Raw genomic sequence first — 26,531 nt, 5'->3', positions numbered from 1 at the left:
TGGGCCAAAATGATTGGTTCAAAGACTGGGAGTGCTGCCCAAGCTTAGCTAGTAAGAATCTTTCCCGAGAGTTTAAGACCTGAGGAATGAAGGGACACAATGGATCAGAGATTTAAATGTAAAATGTAAAACTATAAACCTTTTAGAAGAAAAGTATAAAAGAAAAATCTTTTGGATCCAGATGGAGGCAAAAAGTTGTTAGACATGAAACCAAAAGAATCCAAAAAAAAAAAGGTAAGCCTCATCAAAATAAAAATTGTTGTTCTGTGAAAATCCTTGTGAAGAAGATAAAAAGTACATGATACAGACTTTACAATATATATTTGCAGACCACATATGACAAAAGACTTTATCTGTAATATATAAAGAATTCTCAATGTTCAACTGTAAAAAACCAAATTATCTCATTAAAAAGTGAACAAAATTCATGAAAAGACATTTTAGCACCACCAAGAACATATGAATGGCAAATAAGCTTCTTGGAGAAGGCAGAACTGGCTGGAATTTAGTGAGTGAGAGAGAGTAGTGGGGCAGAGGTCAGTGAGGCTGGTGTGGTCCAGGTGATATAAGGTCTTGGAACACCTTATACAAAAAGAATTCACTCCATTTTATCCTAAATTCACTGGGAAGGCTTTGGAAGACTTTTAAAGCAGCAAGTAACATGATCATATTTACGTCTCAAACATTCTGCCTGCTATGTGGAGATGGACTGAAAGAGAAAAAATAGTGGGGCCAGGTGAATATCATTGTACCTACCCTGGTGACAGATGATTGTGATGGGACCAGAGGAAACGAAAAATAATTGTGGGAAAAGTCTGAAGGTAGAACTGACAGAACACACTAGGGGAATGAATTTTGAGGGAAAGTATGGAATACAGACTGAATGCTTTTGGAAAACAACTGGGAAAATGGTGATGCCATCAACCAAGATGAGGGAGCCTGGGGCAGGGGTGGGATGAAGGGGGATTCAGGAGTTCTGCCTGTGGCCATGTGAAGACTGAGATGGCTAATGGGTACCCAAGGAGAGATGAAGGCAGCTGAAGTCTAAAGCTCAGAGAAAAGGTCAGATGGAGGAGAGACTGGCTGGGATGTACTTGAGAGTGAGTTTAGTTAGGTAAGAAGTTCAAGGACAGAGTCCTGTGTACACCAACATTAGAAATCAGAGAAAAGGTGAGTATTCGGCAAAAAGCATTGAGCAGGAGCATCCAATAAGCATAAGAAAAATCAGGCCCGAATAAACCAAATGAAACAAGGCATCAGGAAGGAGCGACTGATAAAATCTATCATTGACAGATAAGGCCTGGGAAGTGACCACTAGATTTGCCAGCACAGAGGCTGGTCATGGAATTGCCAAGAGCTGTCTTGTTGCTAGTGGGTTCGTGAGAAAATTGGAGGTGAGGAAACAGAATGCAAGTATTATGTGTATGAGTCTTCTGAAATGTTTTGCTACAAAAGAGAACAGAATGGCAGAGTGTTAATTTTCACAGAAAACTCAATGGCCTTTTTGTGCAAATAGTTATAATCAGAAACCCACAAAAGTCACTCAAGTCAACCAAAATGTTTTAAGTCTCTCTTCTGTGAAAGACTCAATTCTATTAAACAGGGGGATGGTGGAAAAGCAACTCAAAAGAGATAAGGTGTAGTCCCATCCCCATGAAAATTATATTAACTCTGAGAGACCTCAGATGGTGACAGTGCTGTGTAGATGGTGTTCAGGCTGTCAGGATCCTTATAAGAAGGGGCATTGGTTCTGATTGGAGGATGAGGGAAGATGTAAGTGGTCTCAGCTGGGCTTGAAGCTTGAAGAGGATTTAATGAGTTTGATCTGCTCATCAATTAAATAAGCAAAGTTAAAAATTAAATCACTGAGCCAATAAAATCCTCCCAGTTGGTAATGTAAGGGCTAAAGGTTTTGGGTAATCATTTACCTTCCAGGGATTAGACAACTGCAAAAAGCAGAGAGAAATTTATTGGAAAGGAATGAGGATCCTGCACTCTACCTCCCTCAGGTTAGCTTTCAAACTTTTACCCTTAATACTCTACATTTGAGATGATGGGGATGGGTCTTTTTCCCTTACAGAGAAGCTTAATTTGCTATTTTGGAGTAGAGATTGTGAGGGTGGGGAAGAGAATGTCTCTATCCTAGGATAAGTCTGAAAAGTGAGAGAAGATGTTGCTTTTTCCTAAAAGAAACAAGGGCCCTGGAACTCCAGGAAATAAACTCCAGGGAATAAAATTCTCCAACAGTATAGCTGGAGAGGGAGGGAGAAAGATAAAGATGAGAGAGAGAAAGAGAGAGAGAGGAAGGGGAGGAAGAGTGACTGAGTCATATGACACATCTGGAGGTGAACCAGCAATTTTAAATTATACCTTTAAGGGTTAATATCCTGTAAGTATTAGAACCAGATGATCTGCAGCATAAGATTCATATATCAAGCTTGTTTTTGTGGGATACATTAACTTTTTTTAAAAGCACTGATTGAATCTATGGTGAGGCTGTAAGTGTAGATGCTGAATTCTCACAAAGGAAGAGTTTCACCAGGCCTAAAAGATCAACTTAATCAAAACAGACCAAACCGTTCCAATGAATTTGTGTACAAGAGGAAAAGCAAAGAAAATGAAATTCCACATGGCTTTGTAAAGTAGGTAATGAGTGAAAAATTGGGGGGAGAGGACTTTTATTTGGGAGCTGTGAATAGAGCCCTGAGCTGCTTCACACAAGGAGGAAATGTTCAGTGCCCAGACCAGACAGAGATGACATCTGAGCTATTAATAGCTCTGCACCACACCTTAAGGAAAAGTCTCATTCTACAGTGAACTGGTGACTAGCAGAGGAGCAGGACATATGTTAATCCAAAGGGAACAGACATAAACAGTCCTGACAAGAAAAACTGGTGGACATTGATCTAAGGGTGACTGGTCAGATTTCTTTGCTGGTTCTTCCTCAGTTACCTGGTCTCAAGATAAATAGATAAGGCTGATGACTTCCAAAGTTATATTTCTACCAAGGCCCTCTGTTCTAAGCTAAAGACTCTCAGACATAAAGCCTACCTGGCAGTCTTCCCTTCTGGGTCTAACAGGCATCTCAACCCCAACAAAACAAAACTCTTGCTTTTCCTTTGGAACCTGCTCCTCTCCCCACTCGTTTCCCTATTTCATTGAACACAACACCATTCACTCATTTGCTCAAACCATAAGTCTAGAAGTGTCTGAAGATTCCCTCCTTTCTCTTATCCGCACATCCACCCCCTTAGCAAGTCTTATTGGCTAATTTCTAAAACAGGTGCTGAATCTGGTCTTTTTCACCATGGCCAGCCTTGCCCAGCCATCAGCATCACTTGCACAGGGGAAGACAACAGCTTCTTGAGGCTCTTTGTTCCTGGTCTTGTCCCTTACAGCCATGCACCACATAGAAACCAAAGTAAATCCAGTTCCCTTACTAGGCCTATAGGACCCTACATGGTGGCCTTTGCTTACTACTTTGATCTCATCTCCTACCATTAGCCTTCTCACTCACTCTGCACTGCCATTTTGGACTACTTTCTACCTCAAAAAGCATGGCAAACATGCTAGCTCCTTTGCCTGGAATGCTCTTGCCCAGTGCTGCCTTCTCATTGTTCCCATTTCAGCTCAAATATAACCAAACTCCATAAAGTAGTTAGACTAGGCAGAGTGTTTGCCTTCCTCTCCAGATGCTAATGACCTAGTTGCTACTCTCTTGTTTTCTTCATAGCAAATGTTATTCTTACTTACTTCTTTTCATATTGTGGCCTCCTGGGATGTGACTGTCAGGAGGGCATATGCCCATGACTGCATCCTTACCCTACAACAGCTTTGTTGTACTTTCACCCTCTGCTACCTGCTTCCGCTGCTCTCGTTGACTCCAGCAAAACCATTATTGCCGGCAATAATGGCAATACTGCTTCTGGCAAATGCTTGTGTTATAACAAGTATAGGGAGGGGGCAATTTAATAAGAACTAAGTCCTTCAGTCATGCAGGAGAAAGAGCTATGGAAGCAGAACATTCTATTTGTTGATTCAGTAAATATTTGCTGAATCAATGAATGAACTAGGGGTCAGTGAACTTCTTGGGCACTAAAAGAGTCTTTATGGGGAAAAATGTTACCCTGAAAGCTAAGCCTCCACTTCTTGTGAATGATCTAATTTTTTCAATTCAACTAATTGCCTTAAGATATGGACAAGCAAATTATTTTTACAGCAGATTATTCAGTACCTTCATTTCACCAAGTTTCTTCTCAGAGTTACCAGAACCACTCTATTTTGCCAATGTGTGTTACTTTGAATTTCAGGTCAATTTTGAGTTTGTTTTTGAATCCCAGTGCAGACTGGAGGGATCCATGGACTAGCTAGCACCTGTTTCGGAAGGACATAAAGGAGGCAACTCATCTGTCAGTTGCTCACTTACCAACTTTAGGGGTGACTTGCCCAGGCATTATGTGACATTTCTACTTAGAGTTAAACACAACATCAAGAAAGGACCAGATATATTTTCTTTTCTATTAATAGAGGAACTCCACAGAGAGCAAGTGGAAAATGATTCCATTTCAGGAGCAACTACTGCCCCACCCTTGTCCCTTTACATCTGCTGGCCCCATAACTTCTCTCATCATTTTCCCATAGTAAAAAGTCTACTGGTTATTTTCAGCCTTTGAATAATCTCATCTTGGAATTATTAATAGGTCCAGTCCAATGAAAAGCACAAGACTCCAAACTTTATCTAAAAGTAAAGCTTCTTCCCTCCTCCAGCCTGGGTCTGGGGAGGGAAGTGGTCATTTGGTTTGGCTTCTTCTTCCCTTCTCTGCAAGCTCCTCCTCTCATCCCTCTTGCCAGCTGTAGCTTCTGGTCCTTCCAGGGATAGTGATCAGGGAGACAGAGGGATGGTAAGAGGAACTCTTATGATCTGGCATTGGTGCTCTCTGAGTGGGTGGATGTTTGATGCTGAGTCCTTTAGAGGACCCCACTGGGGACATCTGTTAGTCCTTCCCACATCACAGGTGATTTGTGTTCACTGACTTGGCCTTTATGCTTCCTTCCTCAGCCATTGGGCATCATGCAGTCCGACTCCTCTTTTGAGGTTATGTGGCCTCTCCAGACAGTTCTCTTGGGCAGGATATTTAAAGGCTGTAAACTGGGTTGCTCCTGAGTCATACATATGTGGTTCATAAAAGGCCTGCAGCCCTCTGTCCATACATCTCTGCCCGTGCTACTGTGGGAGGTATCAGAACCTCCCAGTGTGGTATGGACTTCTCCTGCACTCTGCAGCCTCACAACAATGTCACCACCTCATGCCCTTAGATTCTGAGGCATGTGTCACTCACTAGTTTCCTTCACATGTACACATGCCTGCGCGCACACACAAACCTCTAGGGGACATACATCAAACTCTCTAAATGATCCCCTTGTAGGCAGCTCCTATCATTTGACTTGAAGTGAGGGCCCTCTTCCCCTTTTTCACGGAGTCAGGGTGCATAAAAGATGGAGAATACCAGCACTTTTCTCTAACGAAATTCTCTCTCAACTTTTTCAACTCAGCTGTTTGTGCTCTTGAGGTGGGTTCAACAGCTTCCTTCTTCTTAGGTCTTGCATGGTGGTCTTGCCCACTATTCTGAAATGGGGTAAAACTTATTGTTTTCTTCTCAAAATAGTATGTATTCAGTCAAGTTGGAGTTAGAAGAGTCTCGTTTTAACCTCCAGTCACACACGCACAAACACACATCCCTACACACATACACACTGTTTGTGAGGATGTCAGAACCAAAGATCCCCACATTTCATGGCCTAGGATCACAGATTTTGTGACAGGCTTTTTCTTTTTCTTTTTTTTTTTTTTTTCTTTTCTTTTCTTTTTTTTTTTTTTTTTAGAGACAAGGTCTCACTCTGTCACCCAGGCTGGAGTGAGTTGTGTCACCATAGCTCACTGTACCCTTGAACTCCTGGGCTCAAGAGAGCCTCTTGCCTCAACCTCCTGAGTAGCTGGGACTACAGATGTCTGCCACTGTGACAATGTTTTGTTGCTGTTGTTTTAAATTTATTTTTTAACACGAGTAATAATTCACAAATACATTATTATCGTAATACATTTAAACACGAAAGACAAAGTTACATTCCTGTGTAGCTATTCCTGCCCTCCTCATTTCCTTCTACAGAGATGACCAGGATTATCCGATTAATATATATCTTAATTTTAAAAGCAGAGCTCAGAATAATGTGGATGAGAGCTGTCACAGTGTTACTGTTGTAATTTTTCTTTTCATAATCTTTATTCACTTACAAACATGTATACACATAAAATACATTATGCAATATCAGTATGTGTGTTTGACTTATTTAATTATCTTATATTTAAAAATTGTTCTACAATTTGCTTTTCCCATCTAATGTTTTTTAAATCTTTATATGCTTTTATATACAGATCCAATTCTTTTGATGGCTGTATAGTCCAGAAAATATATGCACTTTAACTATACAAATATTAATGATCATCAGTTAGCTTCTGATTTTTTACTTTTACAAATATTGCTTCAAGGAGTATCCTGGAACATACTATTCTGTGTGGCTGCATCTGTCAGTCTGTGGTACACACCCGGAAGCAGCAATATCAAGTGGAAGAATGCAGTTTGATTCCCATTGTAGGGCGGCCAGAGAGCACCTCCAACCCCCTTTAGTTCTTAGGAGGCAGTTTGGCTGAATCTAGAAACCAAATTGACACCAGGCACATTAATAAAAGCATACAAATTTTATTAGTTTTACATGTACATGGGGATATTAATAATACAGTGAAGACTGAACAAGTGGATACAGCAAGATGATCTTGAACTTTTTAGATAAAGAACAATAAATTTGAGAAGAAATGACAGGACAAAGAAAACCTGGCTAGGGACAGTAAATTCTAGGGGAGTCACTAGGAGATATATGAGAGGGTATAAAACAGGTGGAAGATATGGGTAACTTTGTTAAGTTTGTCTATTTAGGCTGGGCACAGTGGCTCATGACTGTAATCTTCGCCCTTTGGCAGACTGAGGCAGGAGGATCCATGTGCCTATAGTCCCAGCTACTCAGGAGGCTGTGGTGGGAGGATCACTTGAACCTAGGAGTTCAAGGTTGCAGTGACGTATGATGGGGCCACTGCACTCTAGGCTGGGTGACAGAGAGTGAGACCTTCACTCTTAAAAAAATAAAAAGTATGTTTATTCATGTCTATTGCAGTCTCCAGTTCCAACCCTCTGATGATAAGGGCTATTTTCTTGCCCTGGTATGAAGAGGGTACACCTCCCAGAGGAATCTTTATCACTTGCTGCATGCAGGAAGAGACAAATCAGTTTGCCCTTTCTGGAACTATAATTTCTCCAATGTTTCAAACTTGAAATAATCAATATACCAATCTGGTATATTTTGAAATGTCATGTTCTTCACTCCTTCACCACAGACAACAGCTTATATTCCCACACTTTTGTCTAAACTTGGTGATAGCAGTCTTTTTTTTTTTTTTTGAGACAGAGTCTCACTCTGTTGCCCAGGCTAGAGTGAGTGCCGTGGCGTCAGCCTAGCTCACAGCAACCTCAAACTCCTGAGCTCAAGCGATCCTCCTGTCTCAGCCTCCCGAGTAGCTGGGACTACAGGCATGCGCCACTATGCCCGGCTAATTTTTTTTCTATATATATTTTTAGCTGTCCATATAATTTCTTTCTATTTTTAGTAGAGGTGGGGTCTCGCTTTTGCTCAGGCTGGTCTCGAACTCCTGAGCTCAAACGATCCGCCCACCTCGGCCTCCCAGAGTGCTAGGATTACAGGCGTGAGCCACCGCGCCCGGCCGCAGTCTTTTAAAATATTCATGAAAGCTGATAGGTAAGAACTAATACGATCTTGTTCTTTTCATTTCCATGTCCTGAAGCAGAGTACATTTTCCCATGTTTGTTCTTCATCTATATTTATATATTGTCCTCATAGTTCCTTACTTTTTGCCTACGTCCTATATTTTGTCTTTTTGAAATAATCTTCACAAAGTTTAAAAAATGCCACTCCTTTTCTGATATCATGCTGTAAATTAATTTCTCCCCTTCTATTAGTGATCTTTTATGTATCTATTATTGTAAATAAGTTTTGTGCATTTTGTGTCCTAGAGTCTCCTTATGATATGGCTAGGTGTAGACTGAATTTTATTTCTCTGGCTTCAGTTGCATGGTGATTCCTGAATCTGAAAAATCTTGTGTTTCATCTCTTCTGGAAAATTCTTATTTGTTATTTCTTAAAGTATTGCCTTTCCTCAATTCTCTTTTTTTTCTCCTTCTAGAATCCTACTTAATGTACATTGGACCTTTTCACTCCCTTTGCTATCATCCCTTATCGTCTCACTGAGCTTTTTATTCTGTATAATTTATATAGCTCTACCTTCTATTTCATTCTTTCATTAGCTATATCTAGTCACTTAATTTCAAATTTCAATGCCTAAATTTTTCTTTTGTATTTCAAATAGTCTTTTTCTTAAATCTGCCTCTTATTTTTGGTATCTTCTTATGTTTTAGACTCCATAGTATATTTCTTCAATTATTTTAAGCATACCTTCATAATATCTTTAACAGTTTATTCTATTTTTGGAAGTTCCCTGTACTAATCCTGCTATATGTTGAATCTGAGAACTTGATTTTGATGGATCACTTCTCTGAGTGTTTATAATTTTGGATTTTGAGTTCATATTAAGTAGAGCTTCATCGGTGGTAAATCTGTGTGACCTGTGTTGAGCAAATCAGCCTGGACCCAATGCTTCAATCAGTTTTTTAGCTGGGGATGCATTCTCAGACAATGAAGACAGTACGAATTCCAATTTTCAACTCTCTATAACATAGATATGAATTTTCAGAATTTTCAGGGGAAACTTTCTATTTTCAAAGAGCTCAGGGCAATGTAGAGAGTTGTCACTGTTTTAATGTTGTAACAGGCGGAGCCCCTTTAACCAAATTTTGAACTGCTTCAAGGCTTCTGGCTTCATATTAAGATCTCCCTTACAATCTCCTTTCTGGCACTGGCACCCCCACAGCTGTAGATCTCAAGTCCCCACATCACTGAAATTGATGCCTTCTCTGTGATCCAATCTCATGGCCACTGAAGAGTTAGTGCATACCTCTAACTTTTCATTACATCCATGAGGATATCTCTTACTGTCTTTGGAGATATGTATTTAAAAGGATGTTTGCTGTATTTTATCTAATATATCCAGGTGTTTATGATGGACAGTTTTTCAGGTAATTTAATCCACTGAAATCTTCCAGATGAAATTTCAAATAAACTCATTCTAGCCTGGGCAACAAAGTGAGACTTTGTCTCAAAAAAAAAAAAAAAAAAGAAATTTCAAATAAGATGGTCATGTTTTAATGTTCAGTTGATGCTAATACCAGTTTAGAGACATGGGAACACAGAACTAGAAAGAATCTTACCATTTATCAAGCTATTCCAGGGCAGATCCCTCATTTTAGAGAGGCAGATTCTAGGACCCATGGTAACTGTGATCTTTCTATGGCCAGACAATTGGTTGGTGATAGAAACAGGATGACAAATTAGGTTTCCTGAACCCTAATCTATCACTTTTCCCACCAAGAAACATTTCCTCTTAATTTTTAAAAGTATCGGGGCAGTGTCATATAAGATTTTCTCTGTATTTGCTTTTGTATTCTTTTATTTCGATAGGTAAATGCCAGTCCCTGGGAGGAGAGAACCAAAATGTCTACTGGAGCAGACATCAAGATTACGGTGGGAGATATTTCCAATGATGGCAATTTAAACATCGCTCAACAGCAATCCTCCAGGAGAGGTAAAGTCATGCACAGGAATCTGGATGTGGATAAAACTAGGATCTATGTCACCTTAACTTCTGTTGTTTGGATATACAGCATTCTTCTTGCTACTGTGATTGCCAAGAATTCTATATAGCTACAAAACATTTTTTACTGATAATTATTTCATGTCTCATAAGAAACCTTGAAAGTATATAGGACAGGCAGGTATCATGATATTATTTAAAGATGAATGAAAAAATTCATAGCAGATTCTAAGTAGGAAACCTGGAAACCAACCTTGGCCTGTCTAAGTCTAGGGCATGTCTCGTTAGATCTCTCTGCTCATGTTGAACCCAGACCTGCCTCAAAAAGAATGGGCTTTTCCTTTCCACCATGACAGAAAAGTCTCCTTTCCTCCTGCCTCTTATCTACATGGCAACTTTGTGCTTTTCCATAATATGCCCTAAGGAAAACTGTGCAACACCTTATTTTACCCTAAACACTTAATGAGTTATAATTATGTTATTCATTAATTCTCTTAAGGATATAGGCTTTTCATAAGATAATGCCTTCGAAAAGCAAACACTAACCAAGATGGAATGCTTTTTGATACCCAACACTTTAGCTATTATAATTTATCTGTTAGGGAGTATGCATACGTTCATGAAGAAGAAGGTTCTTCTAATTTCATCTACCAAAGAAGAAATAAGGAGACATACATGCTAATACTCATCCTACAATTAACCACCATGTGACACAGCATGAATACCATTCCAGTGGTCTTGGCTAAAGATCTCATCCATCTCCAAGTATTTTAGAGTCTATTGTACCATACCATTGGCCAAATTCTCCTATACTAACCCTCTTTCTCTCCTTCAAAATCAGTAAAATGAAGAACATATGCACAAAATTTTACCAAGGTGCAGTATGGCCCACTGGGTAAGAGCATAGGTTAGAAGCCAGATTGAGTTTTCAATCCTGATTCCACTACTTATGAGCAGTGTGACCTTAGGCAAGTTTACCTATATCTCAGTTCCCCCATTTGTAAAAATGGGATGATAATAACAGTAGCTAACTCATAGGTTTACCACAAGGATTACATTAGTCAAAATATAAATACTTAGAACAATACCTTGCACATAGTGAACACTTTATGAACATTAGCTATTATTATTACTGCTAACACAAGTTCCCCTCCTCAGTCCACGCATTGACAGTCACTGGAATGTTCATTTATAGTTTGTCTAAAATAGGACTCATATGTGGTCTTTCCAGTTTTTTCCACTCTTCTAAAACATCTGTCCCACCATGCTGCTCGGTCCTCTGGTGACTATTCCCAAAGCTACAACTGTATTGGGCAATGGTATCATGTTAATAACATTCATGCTTTTTTGTGAAGTCTCTTTTCACCTGGTAAGGCAGAACCCCAGCTACTCCTCAGGCTTACCAACTTATTTCATTATTTCGTTGCATCTCCAAGTATTAATATTTCTCATAGTGCTTAGGAATAAACCCTGCTAATGGCTTCATCAGTTGATGTCCAAAATCAGCTTTCCTCTCATCTCTCTCTCCAGTCCATGCCCAGGTCCTCTGTATCAGATTCCTGGGGCTTCCTTTGGGTGCTAGTGCCCTCAAAGGCTACTGATGTTTTGGCTGGGCACTGCTGTGCTTCCAAGACACTCAAGAGAACCAAATCCAGGTTCCATGAGGTGTGGAGAAACGCCCTTTCTCCCATTATATGTCCCATCTGGTCACCTGGTCACACAACAGAACTACTTATTCTCATAGATCCCCCAGAGACCCTGAGTGAAAAAAGCTGGGTTCTGAGGTTCTGCTGGAAGGTCAGTGGTCCTTATCAGGTTCAATTAAGGATTTGTGGGGCAGGGGTGGAGACAGACACCACATTGACCTTTGATCCTCTTGTCCCCCGGAGGCCCAGGAGCTGCTATATCAGTCTGGGTTATATCAGAAAAACAGAAGCCAGTCTAGGTATTTCAAGAAGAAAGGAGTTTAATGTAGAGGACTGGATGATTCCACAGCTTTTGGAACACTGGGGAAACAAAAGTCAGGTTGGCCACCCTCAGGAAATCCAGAAGTCCAGGACGAGACACTGCCAACGATCCCAGCGATGTGGGCAGTTTTCAGGAGGACACCCCAAAGTCGCGGGCAAAAATCTCATGTCTACCACGACTGATCCTCACTCACCTGCCTGATGCTTCCTTTGGAGAATAATGTTTTCTCATTGAGTTCAGCCTTCCAAATTGTGTCGGGATGCCTTTATTAGTAGAATCCAAATGAAATCCTGCTTGCATGGTCGTCTAAGTATTGTAGTTTTCAGGTATTTGCCCCTCTGTTACTGTGGCGACCACAGAAGGGTGGGGATAGCACTGAGAATTAATAAGCAGTATCAGGGAAAGCTGCTTTTCTCCCAATCAAAAAACCTACAGGGAGGTGGATTTATCCCCACCTATGGGGAAGAATGCACCTGAAGGCCAATTTACAATAGAACCCCTTTCTGAAAGCCACAGAAATAAATAAAGCAAGCACAATGCTTTGAAAAAGTACTTCCATCTCGTTTGAAACTAGGGAATCATTCCTACCACGCACTACAAACTCCTAGGCTTGCTATTCGATTTAATACAATTTGGAAAAAATTGAGAGAGGGTGCCAAGAGCTGACAAAACTCCCATTACTGAAGCATGGTGCAGTGTTATAGGAAGAAAGACGAAGATGCTACGGAGCTTCAGCTCATGTTCCAGCTTGGAGTAGCAGTGTCTAGAAGCTGGACAGACCACAGGCACAGTGAGCCCCTCAAGGGTCTGCAGTGCTGGGATGTGCTGCGTGAAGCATACATGGGCCCACATCCTGGAGTTTTCCCCTCACAGCTCTCCAGTCTTTCCAAAGATCTGCAACTTAGCATCAGGGGGACAGTGCAACAGAGGACAGGAAAATATAAGTGACTACAGAAATCAACTTGGAAATTTGGAGGGCTTTCTCCCCAAATTCTGCAGTGTCATTGTAGGATTAAAATGGAAGCGGAGTTAGCTTCCCTTAAATTGATGAAAAAATTCCCTGACATCTTATTCCCTCCCACCCACTGCCACCAGCTCACCCACATACACCACTGCATGACAGACAACCTCAAACCAGCAAAGGTGGCCCTGTGCTGGGGTTTCAACACATGAGAACAAAGTCAAGCATGATTGGCCTTACAGGGCAAGGCTGTAGAGGTGGACCACAAGGGACCTATGTAAATACATTAGCACAAAAGAAAGAAACAGGAAAGGAATGTGTTAGATAAAAGAGAAATCAAGAACACTTATGAAAGATAATAGTTCATTATAATAGCTATAGCATAATGAGTGCATGCTCTATGTCAGGTATTGTTTTAAGCACTTTGTATATATTAATTCATTGAATCCTTACAGCAATCCTTCAAGGAAGGTACTACTAGCATCACCCCCATTTTATAAGAGCCAGAACTCAGGCACAGAGGGAATAAGTAACTCATCTAAATCATCCAGGTACAAAGCAGCAGCAGCCAGATTCACATGAGCTGTTTTTGGCCATTATATCACACAGCTGTGCTTACTTTATTTCAGGAAAATTGAAGAATATTTTCATCTCCAATTTCAAGTTCTTAATAATAATAATAACAATAAAGCTTAGAGTAAATCAATAGGAGAAAGCAAAAGCAGTCCCCCATAGATGAGAAAAGAAACTAAAGAGGAAAAAAATATCACTGTAGAATTAAAGTAGAACTAGCAGCAGCAACAAGGGAAATTATCACTACAGAAAATCAAGTGACATGAAGTTGAGGCTTGAAAATGTCATGAAAAATCAAAAGGGTAGCAAGATGGTGAATCAGAAGATGATGGATGTGAGGAAGGGAAGTAAACAAACATTATATAATAATAAAAGAAAACTAGTTAATTAAACATCCAATCCACTGAGTCTACAACCTCAATGAAAGTATGTAGAAAAACAAAACAGACAACTTAAAGGTAGAAAATAATGTGAACTCAAATCATGCAGGAAATTAAAATGAAAAATATATATAAGCACTTTGATAAAGAAGATGCCATTCATGACAATAAAACCAACAATCCACTGCTCAAACTAATCAAGCAGAGAGATTAAATACAACAAGTAATCATGAAAATACAGGAGACAGAAGCATTTAAAATATATAATATGCTAATTATGGAGAAAGTAGGTAAGCAAATGATTTTCTAGAAATTATAATTTATAGTTACATAAATTTAATTATATAATCATAACATAATTATGATTATAAAATTTAATTATCAAAAGCTTTACTATTTTAAATATAATTTAATTACAGTGTACTTTTCGAGAAACTATAATTTCTAGAAAGTATAAATTTATAAATTTGAATACAGAAAAATAAGAAAAATTATACATGTCAAAAAACATGTAAGAAATGGAGAACATTGTCAAAAAGCTATCCCTTTTAAAACAAACAAATTATGTCCTGGTAGTTTAACTAGAAAAGTTATGTGAAATCTTTAAGGAGCAGAAAATGCCTATCTACCCTGTGCAGTAGAATTTCAAATAATTTATGTAGACATCCTACCTTAAGAAGATGGAGCATAGCTACTCACTCCTTAAGTGTGGACTGGTGCATATGAATTCTTTCACAGTACATTTGTATGTGTTAATTCATACAAAAAATTAAAACGAAAAGGAGGGGGGAAAAAAGGGTAATTTCACAGTGGAGAAACCTGACAAACACTAGCTCAAGCCAGGGGATCAAGGTCAACATTGACAGCGAGGAACATGATGACAGTGTGCATTCTTGGTATGATGTGATGAGAATGGCAGTTTGCCTCTATGGTCTTCCTCTCAAAAACACATAATCCCAGTCTAATCTTGAGAAAAATGTCAGACAAATCCCAATTAAGGGACACTCCACAAAATACCTGACTGGTACTCTTCAAAACTGTCAAGGTCATTAGAAACAAGGAAAGTCTGAGAAACTGTCACAGCCAAGAGAAACCCAAGGAGAGATAATAGCTAAGTGTAAGGTGTAAGTGTACTCTGAATCGGATTCTGGAACAGAAAAATGACATTAGGTAAAAACTACAAAATCTGAATAAAGTATGAACTTTAGGTAATAAAAATATATCAGTGTAGGTTTATTAATTGTGACAAATGCATCATACTAATGTAATAATAGGGGAAACTTTGTATAAGGTATACAGGAACTCCATATTTCTATAAATCTAAAAATTCTTCAAAAATTAAAAGTTATTAAAAAAAGGAAAAATGCTATGTACCTAAAATACTTCAGATCATAGATTGAGATGGAAAGCTTATAACTTTTTTAAAAAGTATAGTATGGTAAAAATAACACACACATAAACTACAAATTAAGCTCAATTATATATGCTAAATAAGATTCTAGCTAAAATATTAGCAAATAAATCATGTTTTTTCATTAAAAGTAGCCTATTAAGAATAAGAAGAGATCATGCCAAGAATGCAAGGATAGTTGGCTATTACTAATAAAAATTATAATGAATTTACTTATTCAGTTGTCATCACAGTACCTTAAGGTAGGCTCTATTAATAATCCTGTTTTACAAGTGAAATATGGGGGCCACAGAGAGCTCAGTACCTTGTCCCAGAACACACAACTGTAACTAGGACAGCTGGGATTAGAATCCAGGTATCTGATTCCAGATACCTGGATTCCAGAATTGAAACACATTTGATAAAACTCATGCATTTCCATAAAAATATTTAAAAATAGGAAATGAATAGAATAGTTTAATGGGATTAAAGTACATGTTACACCAACAACCAGCAGTGTACCACCTAATGGTGTAATGTGAGAAGCAGTCTCAGTAAATTCAGATATAGCAGGAATTCCCACTCTCACCATTCCTATTCATATTTTGAAAATGCCAGTGAATGAAAGTACCCAAGAGAATGAAGTAAGTGTTGTAAATAGTAAGTATAATCAACTGTTTTTCCATTATTTGTACATAATGTGTCTTTATTTATTTATTTAGTCTAAACCAAAGGGGAGAAAAACCCTGACAGAAATGATAGGCAAAAGATCTCAATTACAGAAACAATAAAAAGTACTTTACAAAATGTGTGCGGGCCTTAACTGAAGATAATTATAAAATTCCACCTTGGGACAGAGTAAAAGACTTGAATACTCATACATGGGTAGGCATCCCTTCTTGGCAAGAAGAAGACAATACTATAAATGTGGTAATCCTTTGTAATTAATCTGTCATATCAATACGACATTAATCAAAATTCCAATGTGAATTTTTCTAAATGGTGTGGGAGGAGGGGATTTTGACTAAATGCTCTCAGAGTTAAACCAAAGGTGAGGATCTGTCAGTTCCTGGAACTTAGCAAGAGCATCACTGCACAAAAGGAAATAGCGCTGGCCACTCCAAGAGCTTTGCTTTCTTTTGGGAGCCAGGAATCAGGGCACGAACATACCTTGAAGCAGTGATCACATATTACCACCGAGATTTCTCTACAGAGATAATTGATCAATCCTTCAAGCTACTGTCAAACTAATGTATTTGGATTCAACCATAGGGATAGTTCCAGAGCACCTATGGAACACTGGCAAATTTTGTGTAAGCACAGATTACAATACTAATGGGGAGTTTAAATACTTCTATAATCTAACCTTAGCCTTTATCTTTCAAGTTTCATCTCCCCTCCAGACCCCAAATAAGTTTATCTTCCATGCTCTCCTGCTATAAATGGCACTTCAAGCTATCACAGCTGCCCAAGCAGGGTACTTGAGAGTCATTTCCAACAATTTCTTCTCTCTCACTATTCATATATAATCAGTCACTACTTCTAGCCAATTCTTCCTCCAAATCCACTTCTTTCCATTCTCACTCTCATCTGCTCATCCCAGGACCCCTGCTTGTAAAGCTCTTCCCTAATGCTTGCTCTGACCAATTCCACACATTTTTCAAGTCTCTGCTTGAGCAATGTTTCTGAGGGAGCCACCTTCCCCATTATTGCCCAGGGAGACAGGGGTCCACTAGACACCTACAGAGCAATATCTGCTGTCCCTATAGTTCTGTGTTGCAGTCAGACACCAATCTTTTCCCTCTTCCAGACTTAGGAATGGTGGGAGAAAAGCATTCTGATCATAAAATTTTTTTGTGCCCTTCTCCTCTTAGGCTTTTGTTCATTCCGACATGGGATGGCCTTCATCTTGCAGCTCTATAATTTTTTGATTTACACCCAACAAATGAACTTGAGCATTGCCATCCCAGCCATGGTGAACAACACAGCCCCACCCTCCCAGCCCAATGCCTCCACAGAAGTGCCCTCCGCTGAGTTCCAGCACTACTGGAATGAAACTCTAAAGGGATTTAAGGCAGTGGTAAGTTTAATAAGACTGGACCCTTTTTTTTTTTTTTTAACTCAAATGGTCTGACTTAAAGGGTTATCTAATTAAAGAGTGAAATTAATTTGCCTAGTAAATATTTATTGGTCATATACTATGTGCCAGGAATAGCACAGAAATATAATATGTAGCTAAGGAGGTTATATCCCTACTTAGTGTCTATGAGTGTAACCAGGGGTTAAGTTAGAATGAAGGAAAACAGATTTTACCATTTAGTGGACATTAAATTCTTCCTTTACAATGATGAAAATCACCACAAAATATGTTTCACAGATTTAAGTCTACTTTCTCTTCCTTCCTTCCACATATATTTTTATTACTTTGCCTATGGTGCTTTCTTCTTTATAGGCTTTCTTTCTTTATAGATTCTCTTATGTTTTAATTGGTCAGTTAATCATGTCAGGGAGAGGTGAAAGAGTGTGTTGGGCATATATTTAAGATTTTTTTATGAAATTGGTATATTGGAGGAATTCAAGAGGTAAAAGGAAAAAGAACTGCCAATTATTTTTTTCCTCTCAAGTCCTCACAATAAAAACTGTCAACTCTCTAACTGAACAGTGAAAATCTCTTTGTCATCTAGGCTCCTACGTATGACTGGAGTCCTGAAATCCAGGGAATCATCCTCAGCTCCCTGAACTATGGCTCATTCTTGGCTCCAATTCCTGTTGGCTACATTGCTGGAATATTTGGAGCCAAATATGTGGTTGGTGCTGGTTTGTTTATTTCCTCAGTCCTGACCGTCTTCATTCCACTGGCAGCAGATGCTGGAGTGACCTTGCTCATTGTGCTTAGGGTTGTCCAAGGCATAGCCCAGGTACCAAGATATTTTCCAAGTATAAGCAGAATATAGGTTTCAGAATGATCTCAGATATCCAAGAATGGAATTTTTTCCCCCCAGGTTATGGTATTAACAGGTCAGTTTTCAATTTGGGTCAAATGGGCTCCCCCACTGGAAAGGACTCAGCTCACTTCTATTGCTGCATCAGGTAATTGATACCCTAATCCTCACCTTATATGTCTGAGAGTGCTCAGCAAATGCTTGTCAACAGAACCAATATCTTATATTCCGATTACTCTGGTCTTCATAGTCCTTGCTCTAAATCACTATCCTATACTGTCTTTCTTGATCATAACTGAATGCCTTCTGTGCACCAAATGTTCTTATGTGTTATACATACTAACTTCATTTTAGCCTCAAAACAATCTTACAAGTCAGCTATATGTAATTATTTCCATAATAGAATTTGAGATACAAATAGACTAATACCTTGTCCAAGATCGCACAGCTACTGAGTGAAGGAGCAGGATTTGAACAAAAGTAGTCTTGTTTGAAGATCATACCTTCAATCATTGTGCAACTCAGCTTCGTAGAAAAGCACAGAGTCCCAAGACTGACATTCTCACCCAGAACATCCTTGCGTCTTCTGTTCAGGGGCAGTGCTTGGGTCTTTCATCATTCTCCTTGTTGGTGGTCTCCTCTGCCAGACCATAGGATGGCCTTATGTCTTCTATATCTTTGGTGAGTTTGTGTTTTTCAAATCTCAGAATTTTATTTTATGACAGAGAATGCTGGGCATGATTTCTGTGATGCAACTTATCTACAGTTAACCAAATTCTAATAGATATGGATACTTACATAGCTAAAGTTGATAATATTCAGAGCTAATCATGTTGTGAATCTTGCTGGCTTGTAAAGACGACATTTAAGTTTTAGTAGCCTGAGTATGTAGCCAGAATAACCTTATAACTTTAAAAGAATTGTAACATTTCTCCCTGCTTCTAAATTGAACCCAAAGGATCCCAGAGCAATTTCTTTCATAAGATGTTGAAAATGTTTTCTTGGTGGGACTTTATTTTTAGTTATGCTTATTTATTCAATACATTTTTAAAAATTTTTTCTGTTATTATGACAACCAGAAAATTGTGTGAATGTTACCTAATCATGGGCAAAATAATGATGAGAGTGGAGAATCAACCAATAGAGCTTGCAGAACAGGGCAGACCACGTGAGATTCAGGAGTAGACATCATACACACAGAGATGCTGCAGGAAAGCTCCAAGGGCACATGGAGTGTTCCAGAGTCAATATTTTACCATTTCACCATTTGCCTTTATGGACCCCTGGTTGGGATCTGCCCAGATGCTATCAATTAATGTTTATGTTTGTTTGATTCTTGAAACATTTTCTGAAATCCCACCTGCAAATTGCCTGATTCTGTAGGGTAAGTTCTACTAATGTTTTCATTAGAGAACAGTTCTCTTAGATAAAGCATTCCTGTAACACAGGTCAATATATTCACACACACTCAAAATTATGACAAGTGCTTACTATAGCACATCCAACCTTTTAAGGTTCTGTCATGAAAACTTCAAAAGGACAGGTTACAAAAATTATATAAACAATGAGAGAGCCTTAATATGCGCATGGATTTTGAGAAACAGTAAGGAGCATATACAAAATAGAAACTCACTAAATATTTGTTGAATCAATATTAACATCCTCCAACTCCAATGTGCAACATTGCTAATTTTCATATCTATCCCTTGCCACTTGATTAAGCCCTTGATGGCAAAATTGTGTCTTTATATTCTTGTTTTTTCAGAATTTTGCAAAATTCCTGGTATATGGTGGCTGCTGTATGATGTTTGTAAATGAATGTGTAAATGACAAGCTAGCCAAATGAAGAGACCTCTTAAGAATTTCTTAAGATTCTAAAAAGGGAAATTGGAGATGAGCCATATTTTCGCTCAATACTGATAATGTTGAGTCCTCAACTCTGTAATAATGTACATATTAGAGAACATTTCTTTGCTGAGGATTAATTTCCTTTCATGTCTGGAAATTGGGTAATCAATTGCAAATAATAATGTACTGCTCCTAACTCTTAAGTGCTTTCAGAAAGGTGAGAGATAGATATGGAAAGGTTTAATGGTGAAAGGAACTTTGAAAACATGACAGCAGGAGGGATGCTGGCTGTTACTTGAACAGTGAGGGCATTTTCAAGCACTTGGGATAAACAAATTAAGAACTTGTAACAATGTGGTATAGCTTTAATAGCAGTGCATTTCAAACCCTTCTAAAACTCAGTGGTTTAAAACAACAATCACTTATTCTCATAGTTCTGTGGGACAGCTGGGTGGCTCTGCTCTCTGTGTCGGTCATCGGCCTTGGACAATGGATTAGTTGGAGCATGTTTGTTTTTCCCATGGCAATGGCCAAGTCCCAAGAGGACAAGTAAAAAACTGCAGTGCTTCTTAATGCCTAGGCTTGGAAGTGCCCCATGCCCAAAGTCAAGTGGTGGGAAAGCACCCTCCACCTATGATAGGGCCATGCAAGGGTGTAGATGCAGGGAAGAGTGGAGTATTGGGGCCAGTCCTTCTGTTAACCACAGGAATAATCTCAGGGCAGAGTTAAACTGAATGAAAAACTTCAATCCAGTGCTAACTGGATCCTCTTTCCTAGGTGGAATTGGCTGTGCCTGTTGTCTTCTCTGCTTTCCTCTCATTTACAGTGACCCCATGAATCATCCCTTTATCAGCACTGGTGAGAAGACATACATTGTGTGTTCACTGGCTCAACAGGTACATTGAAAAACTCTGCTGCCATTTTCCTATGTCCATCTGGATGTCTCAGAGGTGAAAAGTACAATAGAGAAAACACTTGTCTTCTGATGGAGGGGATACTGACATGTGCTTTCTTCCAGGATTGTTCCCCAGGCTGGTCTCTTCCCATTAAGGCTATGATCAAATCTTTACCACTTTGGGCCATTTTAGTCTCTTATTTCTGTGAACACTGGCTTTTTTATATCATTATGGCATACACACCAACATACATCAGCTCTGTACTTCAAGTCAACCTCAGAGATGTAAGTACAGAGAAAGCTTATTCTGTTCTTCTGTTTAAATGTTTCATTATATGATTCTTTGTCTCTCTCATGATCACAAAATCAGGGATTCAGGACCTCCATGTAGGAAATGCAACCTGGTTAACTTGGATTCTGATTAATTTCAATGTGGTTTACTATTTATTAGAGCAGAGTGGTATGGTTCTAGTTTAGCTTGATATTCATATTAATAGAATGTCATATTTTTAAGGGACCTATGCAAAAATTTTATACTGAGTCCAATCAATATTTGCAAACAAGACACTCTGCTGGCAGCATAAAAAATAAAGGAGTAACAAAACAGTTTCCACCTTTGAGAAAATTACGACAGAGAAACATAACGTGCTGAAAATACGACAGTATTAATATGACATAAAGTCCTAAATAAGACTGACACAAAAATTTGTGGATAATGCCTTCTTAAAAAACATTTTATTCAAGTATAACATATATAGAGAAAAACGCACATATGTGTAAAGCTCTCTGAATTTTCAAAAAATGAAGGGATGCTCTGATCAGCTGACAAGAGCCTTTCAATTCCTGCTAGATGGATGTCTTAAAAGTGTATCAGATGTCACAACCATGACAGTTCACAAGGCCACTGAGTTACCATTACACTCTCACTCTTTTATTCAGAAAGCAGCCTTCTCACATTGACTGGGCTCCTCTGGCGAAAACTTGCTGAGTGGCCAGCAGAGAGCTGACCTTCTCAGCAGTGGTAAGAGTCCGGTGAGCATGCAGGCAAGCAGGCTGGAGGCATGAGGTACTGAGATCAGGAAACCCCGGGACGAAGTGGCTCTTCTTTTTTTTTTTCTTTTTTGCATATATACATTTATTTACTGGTGGGACTGCAAACTAGTGCAACCTCTGTGGAAAGCATTATGGAGGTATCTTAAACAGATTCAAGTAGACGTGCCATTCAATCTAGCAATCCCATTATTGGGCATATACCCAAAGGAAAAAAGGTCATTCTGTAACAAAGACGCATGTACCCGAATGTTTATAGCAGCACAATTCACAATAGCAAAGATGTGGAAACAACCCAAATGCCCATCAATACATGATTGGATTAGTAAGCTGTGGTATATGTATACCATGGACTATTACTCAGCTATAAGAAATAATGAAGATACGACATCTCTATGGTTCTCCTGGAGAGAGTTGGAACCCATTATATTAAGTGAAGTATCCCAAGAATGGAAAGAAGTGGCTCTTCTTAAAGAGGAGGAGGGCCAGAAGCAGGCAGCGAAACCAGCACGTCAAGCCAGGGAATCAGGGACAGAAGGGCCAGACACGCAAGAGGCCTGTGCTGAGGGACAGACATCCTGAGGCAGGCTACTGGGAATGATCTGTCTCTGGTGCAAGGCTAGCTCCCCATCCTCAGAGGCCAAGGCTGAGGAGGAGGGGGATGGGGGAATAAATGGAAAGATAAGTTGTGACCAGACAGCAGAGCTTCCCATGCTGAGAAGTCAGGAGACCTGGACTCCATAGCTCTTAGGAGTTTTTCACTGTGACATAACCTTGATGGCCTTGGCTTACTTGTCCATAAAATGAACCTCTTGAACCAGGCAAGAGCTAACTCCTTTTCATTGTTTGGCTTATACAACAAAAGATGGTCTCCTTTTCATTGCATTTTCTTTAATGGAATTTTAATTTAGAGGTTTTAATTTATAACACGGTTCAACATTTTAAAAACTATATAGAAAGGTAGAGTGAAAAATCTTTCTCTCATTCCTGTTCTTAGCTGCTCTGTTCTCCCAGCCCACACAGACAGTTGTCTCCTATAGACAATTCTTTAAATTACTAATCTATTCTTTCATTGTTTCTTTGAGAGAATGCAAGCACAGATGCATGTATAGTCTTATTTTCCCAACTTTTTTTTTTAACACAAAACATACTCTGTATATGCTGCTCTGCTTTATATACTAGGTTTTTGCCACTTAATATACCATCGATATCTTTTCATATCAGTACATGAGAACATTACTCAGCAATATTTGGGTTGTTTCCAAACTTTGAGTAATGCTGCAGTGAAAATCTCGTTTATTTGTCATGCATTTGTGCAACTATTTCTGTGGCATAAATCTCTGCATGTGAGATTGCTGAGTTAAAGGGTAAATGCACTATAAACTTTTATATGTATTTTCAAATTGCCCTCCATAGAGCATTAATAATATTTGTGAGTATCTGATTCTCCACAGTGTCAGCACAGAGTATGTCAAAAAATTTTTGAGTTTTTGCCAATTTGATCCATGGAAAATAGTATCTCACTGCAGTTTTATTTTGCATTTCCTTCATTATGAGTTGAAGTTGGGTAGCTTTTAACATGTTTAGGAGGAACTTATTTTTCTTTTTTTCTATAAATTTTTCATATCCTTTGTTTTTATTTTGGTCTTTTTAATATCTATTTCCAGGTGATCTTTATATATAAAGAGAACATTAGTTCTTTTTTTTATGGCAGACTGAGCTATATGCATATTTTCCCCTGGCACTAAAATTATATTGGCTCATTCTAGTAACATGAAATTTGTATTAAAAGTGATGTGCATATAGAGAAAGACACAGATATGAACAATCTGTCCAGGGTCAATCTGTGTCATGGTGGGGGTGGTAAGGGCATATGTACCTGACCTCATCTCTCGTCCTCAGAGTGGAATACTGTCATCCCTGCCGCCTGTTGTTGGCTCTATCTGCATTATCCTTGGAGGTTTATTGGCAGACTTTCTCCTCTCCAGAAAAATCCTCAGACTCATCACCATCAGGAAACTCTTCACTGCCATTGGTAAGGGCTGAGATGGACACAGGGGTGAATGTGGGAATCTTAGGGCAGCCTCCTATTTACTCTGTGTGTTTCCTACCCCAGGGGTTCTCTTGCCATCTGTGATCCTCATGTTCCTGCCCTGGGTCAGATCCAGCCACAGCATTACCATTACCTTCTTGGTACTATGCTCTGCCGGCAGCAGCCTCTGTCAAGCAGGATCCCTTATCAACTTCTTGGATATTGCTCCTCGGTAGGGACCCCTTTCTTTGCCTCATCCTCACATAAGGTCAGTTCAGGTCCAGTAACGGTAAACCTGGTCTGACACACAGGTAAAATGTGACATATGCAATAACAGGTCACAGGAAATGTCAGCAACAGCCCTACATCCAAATAATGCCTGGAAGAGACCCAAAGCTCTTGTGAACTTAGTTTTTTCAAGTGTGAACAAGAAGAGTCAGTGGCCACACTCACAGCTCAGCTGAGGGAGACACACACAAATCTCTCTCTGTTGAGGAATGCAGCAGTTACACAGGGTTGGATCATTGAAAGGATTCATGAGACTCTACAGCGTATGCTCACATAAGGCTTTGATAAAGGGGAAGGACACAGCATTGCAGAAGAAATATTTACCTCTGATACAGGTAAATACCAGAGTTCACTGTCACTTCCAAATGTAGCTCACAGGGTCCTGCCCCTCTCAATAGGGAGCACTTTGTCTTCAGATAATGAACCACCAAGATCCGTGGTAGATACTGGTAGATACGTTGGTCTCAAGGGAGCCAACATTTCATCCAATGAGGGGTCTTTTATACTCAAGGAGGGGTCTTTTATACCTAAAAACAAAGCTACAAAATCAGACTCAATATCAGAAACAAACAATCCCCCCAACAAAACCTCTAAACCAAGTGCAAACCATCAAGGTGTACATTTTGTATAAACAATGTTGAGAAATTAGTACAGGTTATCCCTTGGAAGTCTCAGACCCTAGCACAAGATTATACAAATCATTAGTCAGTACGTTTATCCAGGTTTAACCAAGGGGTCACACAATTCCAGGCATACACAGAGATAAGCACAGAGTTGTAACAGACCAGCTGAGATTAACCGTTTGTTTGCATAGGAATGTTTCCCCCCCTCTTTTTTTCTCTCCCAGGTACAGCAGCTTTCTCAGGGGATTAATGCAAGTCTTTGCACACACAGCCGGAGCCATTTCTCCCACTACTGTTGGATTTTTCATCAGTCAGGTGGGGTCAAATGTTCTGATAAATATTCACAAGAGAAACCATAGAGGCATGGTGTTTTTACATTTGTATAGCATCCTAGAAGATGCTTTTAAAGTAGTCAAAACAAACATTCACCTGAAGACTTGAGCATTTCCTAAGAATCTTATTGATAAAGACTTTACATGAAGAAACATGTATTGGACATTCACATAAATACCATTCCTTAACTTTCCTGTGGTTTTCCACCAGTAAGACAGTAAAATGGATGGAGAATAACAAAGAAAGGGTATTCTTTATGAAATCAAGTCCCTTCTCTTTTTCAAAGCCTTGAATCCCTTCCAGGCATTGACTAACACATTGTCAGAAAATAGTTGTTTAAAATGAAAATTCTCAAGCTGACCTTGTTTGTCCTGTCATTCTTTAATTCATTCATTCATTCAATAAGTATTGAACATCAGCACGTGCCATTTTATTCACTTAAGAATAAAATAAACAAAAGTTCCTCCCTTTGCGAAACATATTGTAGGAAAGAACCAAAAGAAAACTAATGAAATAAGTAAAATATACGGCATACTGAATGGTGATAAATGCTAAGAAAAGATGAGAATAGGGCACATAAAAGGAGGTGGAATTTCAATTTTAACAGGGTGGTCAAGGAAGGACTCACTGAAGAAGTAACGTTTAAGCAAGGACTGGAAGGAAGTGAAGGAGTAGCCAGATGGGAATCGAGAGGTGGAGAATCGAGAGGGGATGGCCAGTGCACTGGCCTTATGGCAGACATGGTCTGGTATATTCCAGAAACAGCCAGCAAGCCCACACAAGCTGCAGCCAATGTGGGGGGTGGTGCGGGGGTGGGGGGGAACAGGAGGACCTGGAGCAGAAGCATTTCTGAACCAAGAGGGACAATAACTGGGTGACTGTTAATAACCTGTTATTTCCTGCCTCCAGGACTCAGAGTTTGGCTGGAGAAATGTCTTCTTGCTTTCAGCTGCTATTAACATATTGGGCCTGGCCTTCTACCTCATCTTTGGCAGTGCAGACCTGCAGGACTGGGCTAAAGAGCAGACATTCATCCGCCTCTCAGCAAACAGAGAGATGCGTTAGAACCTGTTACTTAGTTGTTCATCATTTTCCCTCCCTGACATTCCTCTTCCATGCCTGCTTGACTGATCAGCCATTTAATTGGAATTGACTTTGTTTCCAGTGTCTTCTCAGAGACCTTGGCTATGTAATACTAAAGTTTTTTTTTTTTTTTTTTTACCATTCCTGGAGATTTTATAGCGGGGAATAAAAAGGACAGTCATTTAACTGTGAGCTCCTAAAAGCACAAGTGTGTTGTGATTTCTAGTTGATCTCTTCTCTTTCCACTATTATTCTGGTAAAAGCATCAGGGTCTGGGGGACAATTTCTCACCAAAGCAAAACAGGAAGCCAGAACCACAGGAGTGAGAAC

The 26,531-nt window shown here is 39.3% G+C and overlaps 1 protein-coding gene across 2 annotated transcripts; it reads left to right on the top strand.

Moving 5' to 3' along the window:
• The first annotated feature begins 1,950 nt into the window (after positions 1-1,950).
• SLC17A4 (solute carrier family 17 member 4) lies at positions 1,951-26,216 on the top strand. 2 transcript variants are annotated; one of them, XM_069493764.1, is made up of 12 exons: positions 1,951-2,009; positions 9,703-9,826; positions 16,982-17,187; positions 17,792-18,025; positions 18,110-18,197; positions 18,644-18,730; positions 20,675-20,793; positions 20,916-21,077; positions 23,745-23,877; positions 23,959-24,106; positions 25,010-25,100; positions 26,028-26,216. In XM_069493764.1, exons 2-12 carry the CDS (start codon positions 9,736-9,738, stop codon positions 26,181-26,183), a joined length of 1,515 nt encoding a protein of 504 aa, XP_069349865.1. In that variant the 5' UTR covers positions 1,951-2,009; positions 9,703-9,735; the 3' UTR covers positions 26,184-26,216. The 2 variants fall into 2 exon arrangements, with proteins under 2 accessions (XP_069349865.1, XP_069349866.1); XM_069493765.1 differs by lacking the exon at positions 20,916-21,077.
• Positions 26,217-26,531: the final 315 nt, after the last annotated feature.

Source organism: Eulemur rufifrons, chromosome 18 (genome assembly GCF_041146395.1).
Source record: "Eulemur rufifrons isolate Redbay chromosome 18, OSU_ERuf_1, whole genome shotgun sequence".
Taxonomy (NCBI): Eukaryota; Metazoa; Chordata; class Mammalia; order Primates; family Lemuridae; genus Eulemur; species Eulemur rufifrons.
This window is presented reverse-complemented; position numbering and strand designations above follow the sequence as displayed.

Excerpts from the sequence above, each read along its gene's own strand:
- SLC17A4 (XM_069493764.1), top strand. The coding sequence starts at position 9,736 with ATGTCTACTGGAGCAGACATCAAGATTACGGTGGGAGATATTTCCAAT. Across the intron at positions 17,188-17,791 it reads TAAAGGGATTTAAGGCAGTG|GCTCCTACGTATGACTGGAG; the intron begins GTAAGTTTAATA and ends TTTGTCATCTAG. Across the intron at positions 25,101-26,027 it reads TTGGATTTTTCATCAGTCAG|GACTCAGAGTTTGGCTGGAG; the intron begins GTGGGGTCAAAT and ends TCCTGCCTCCAG.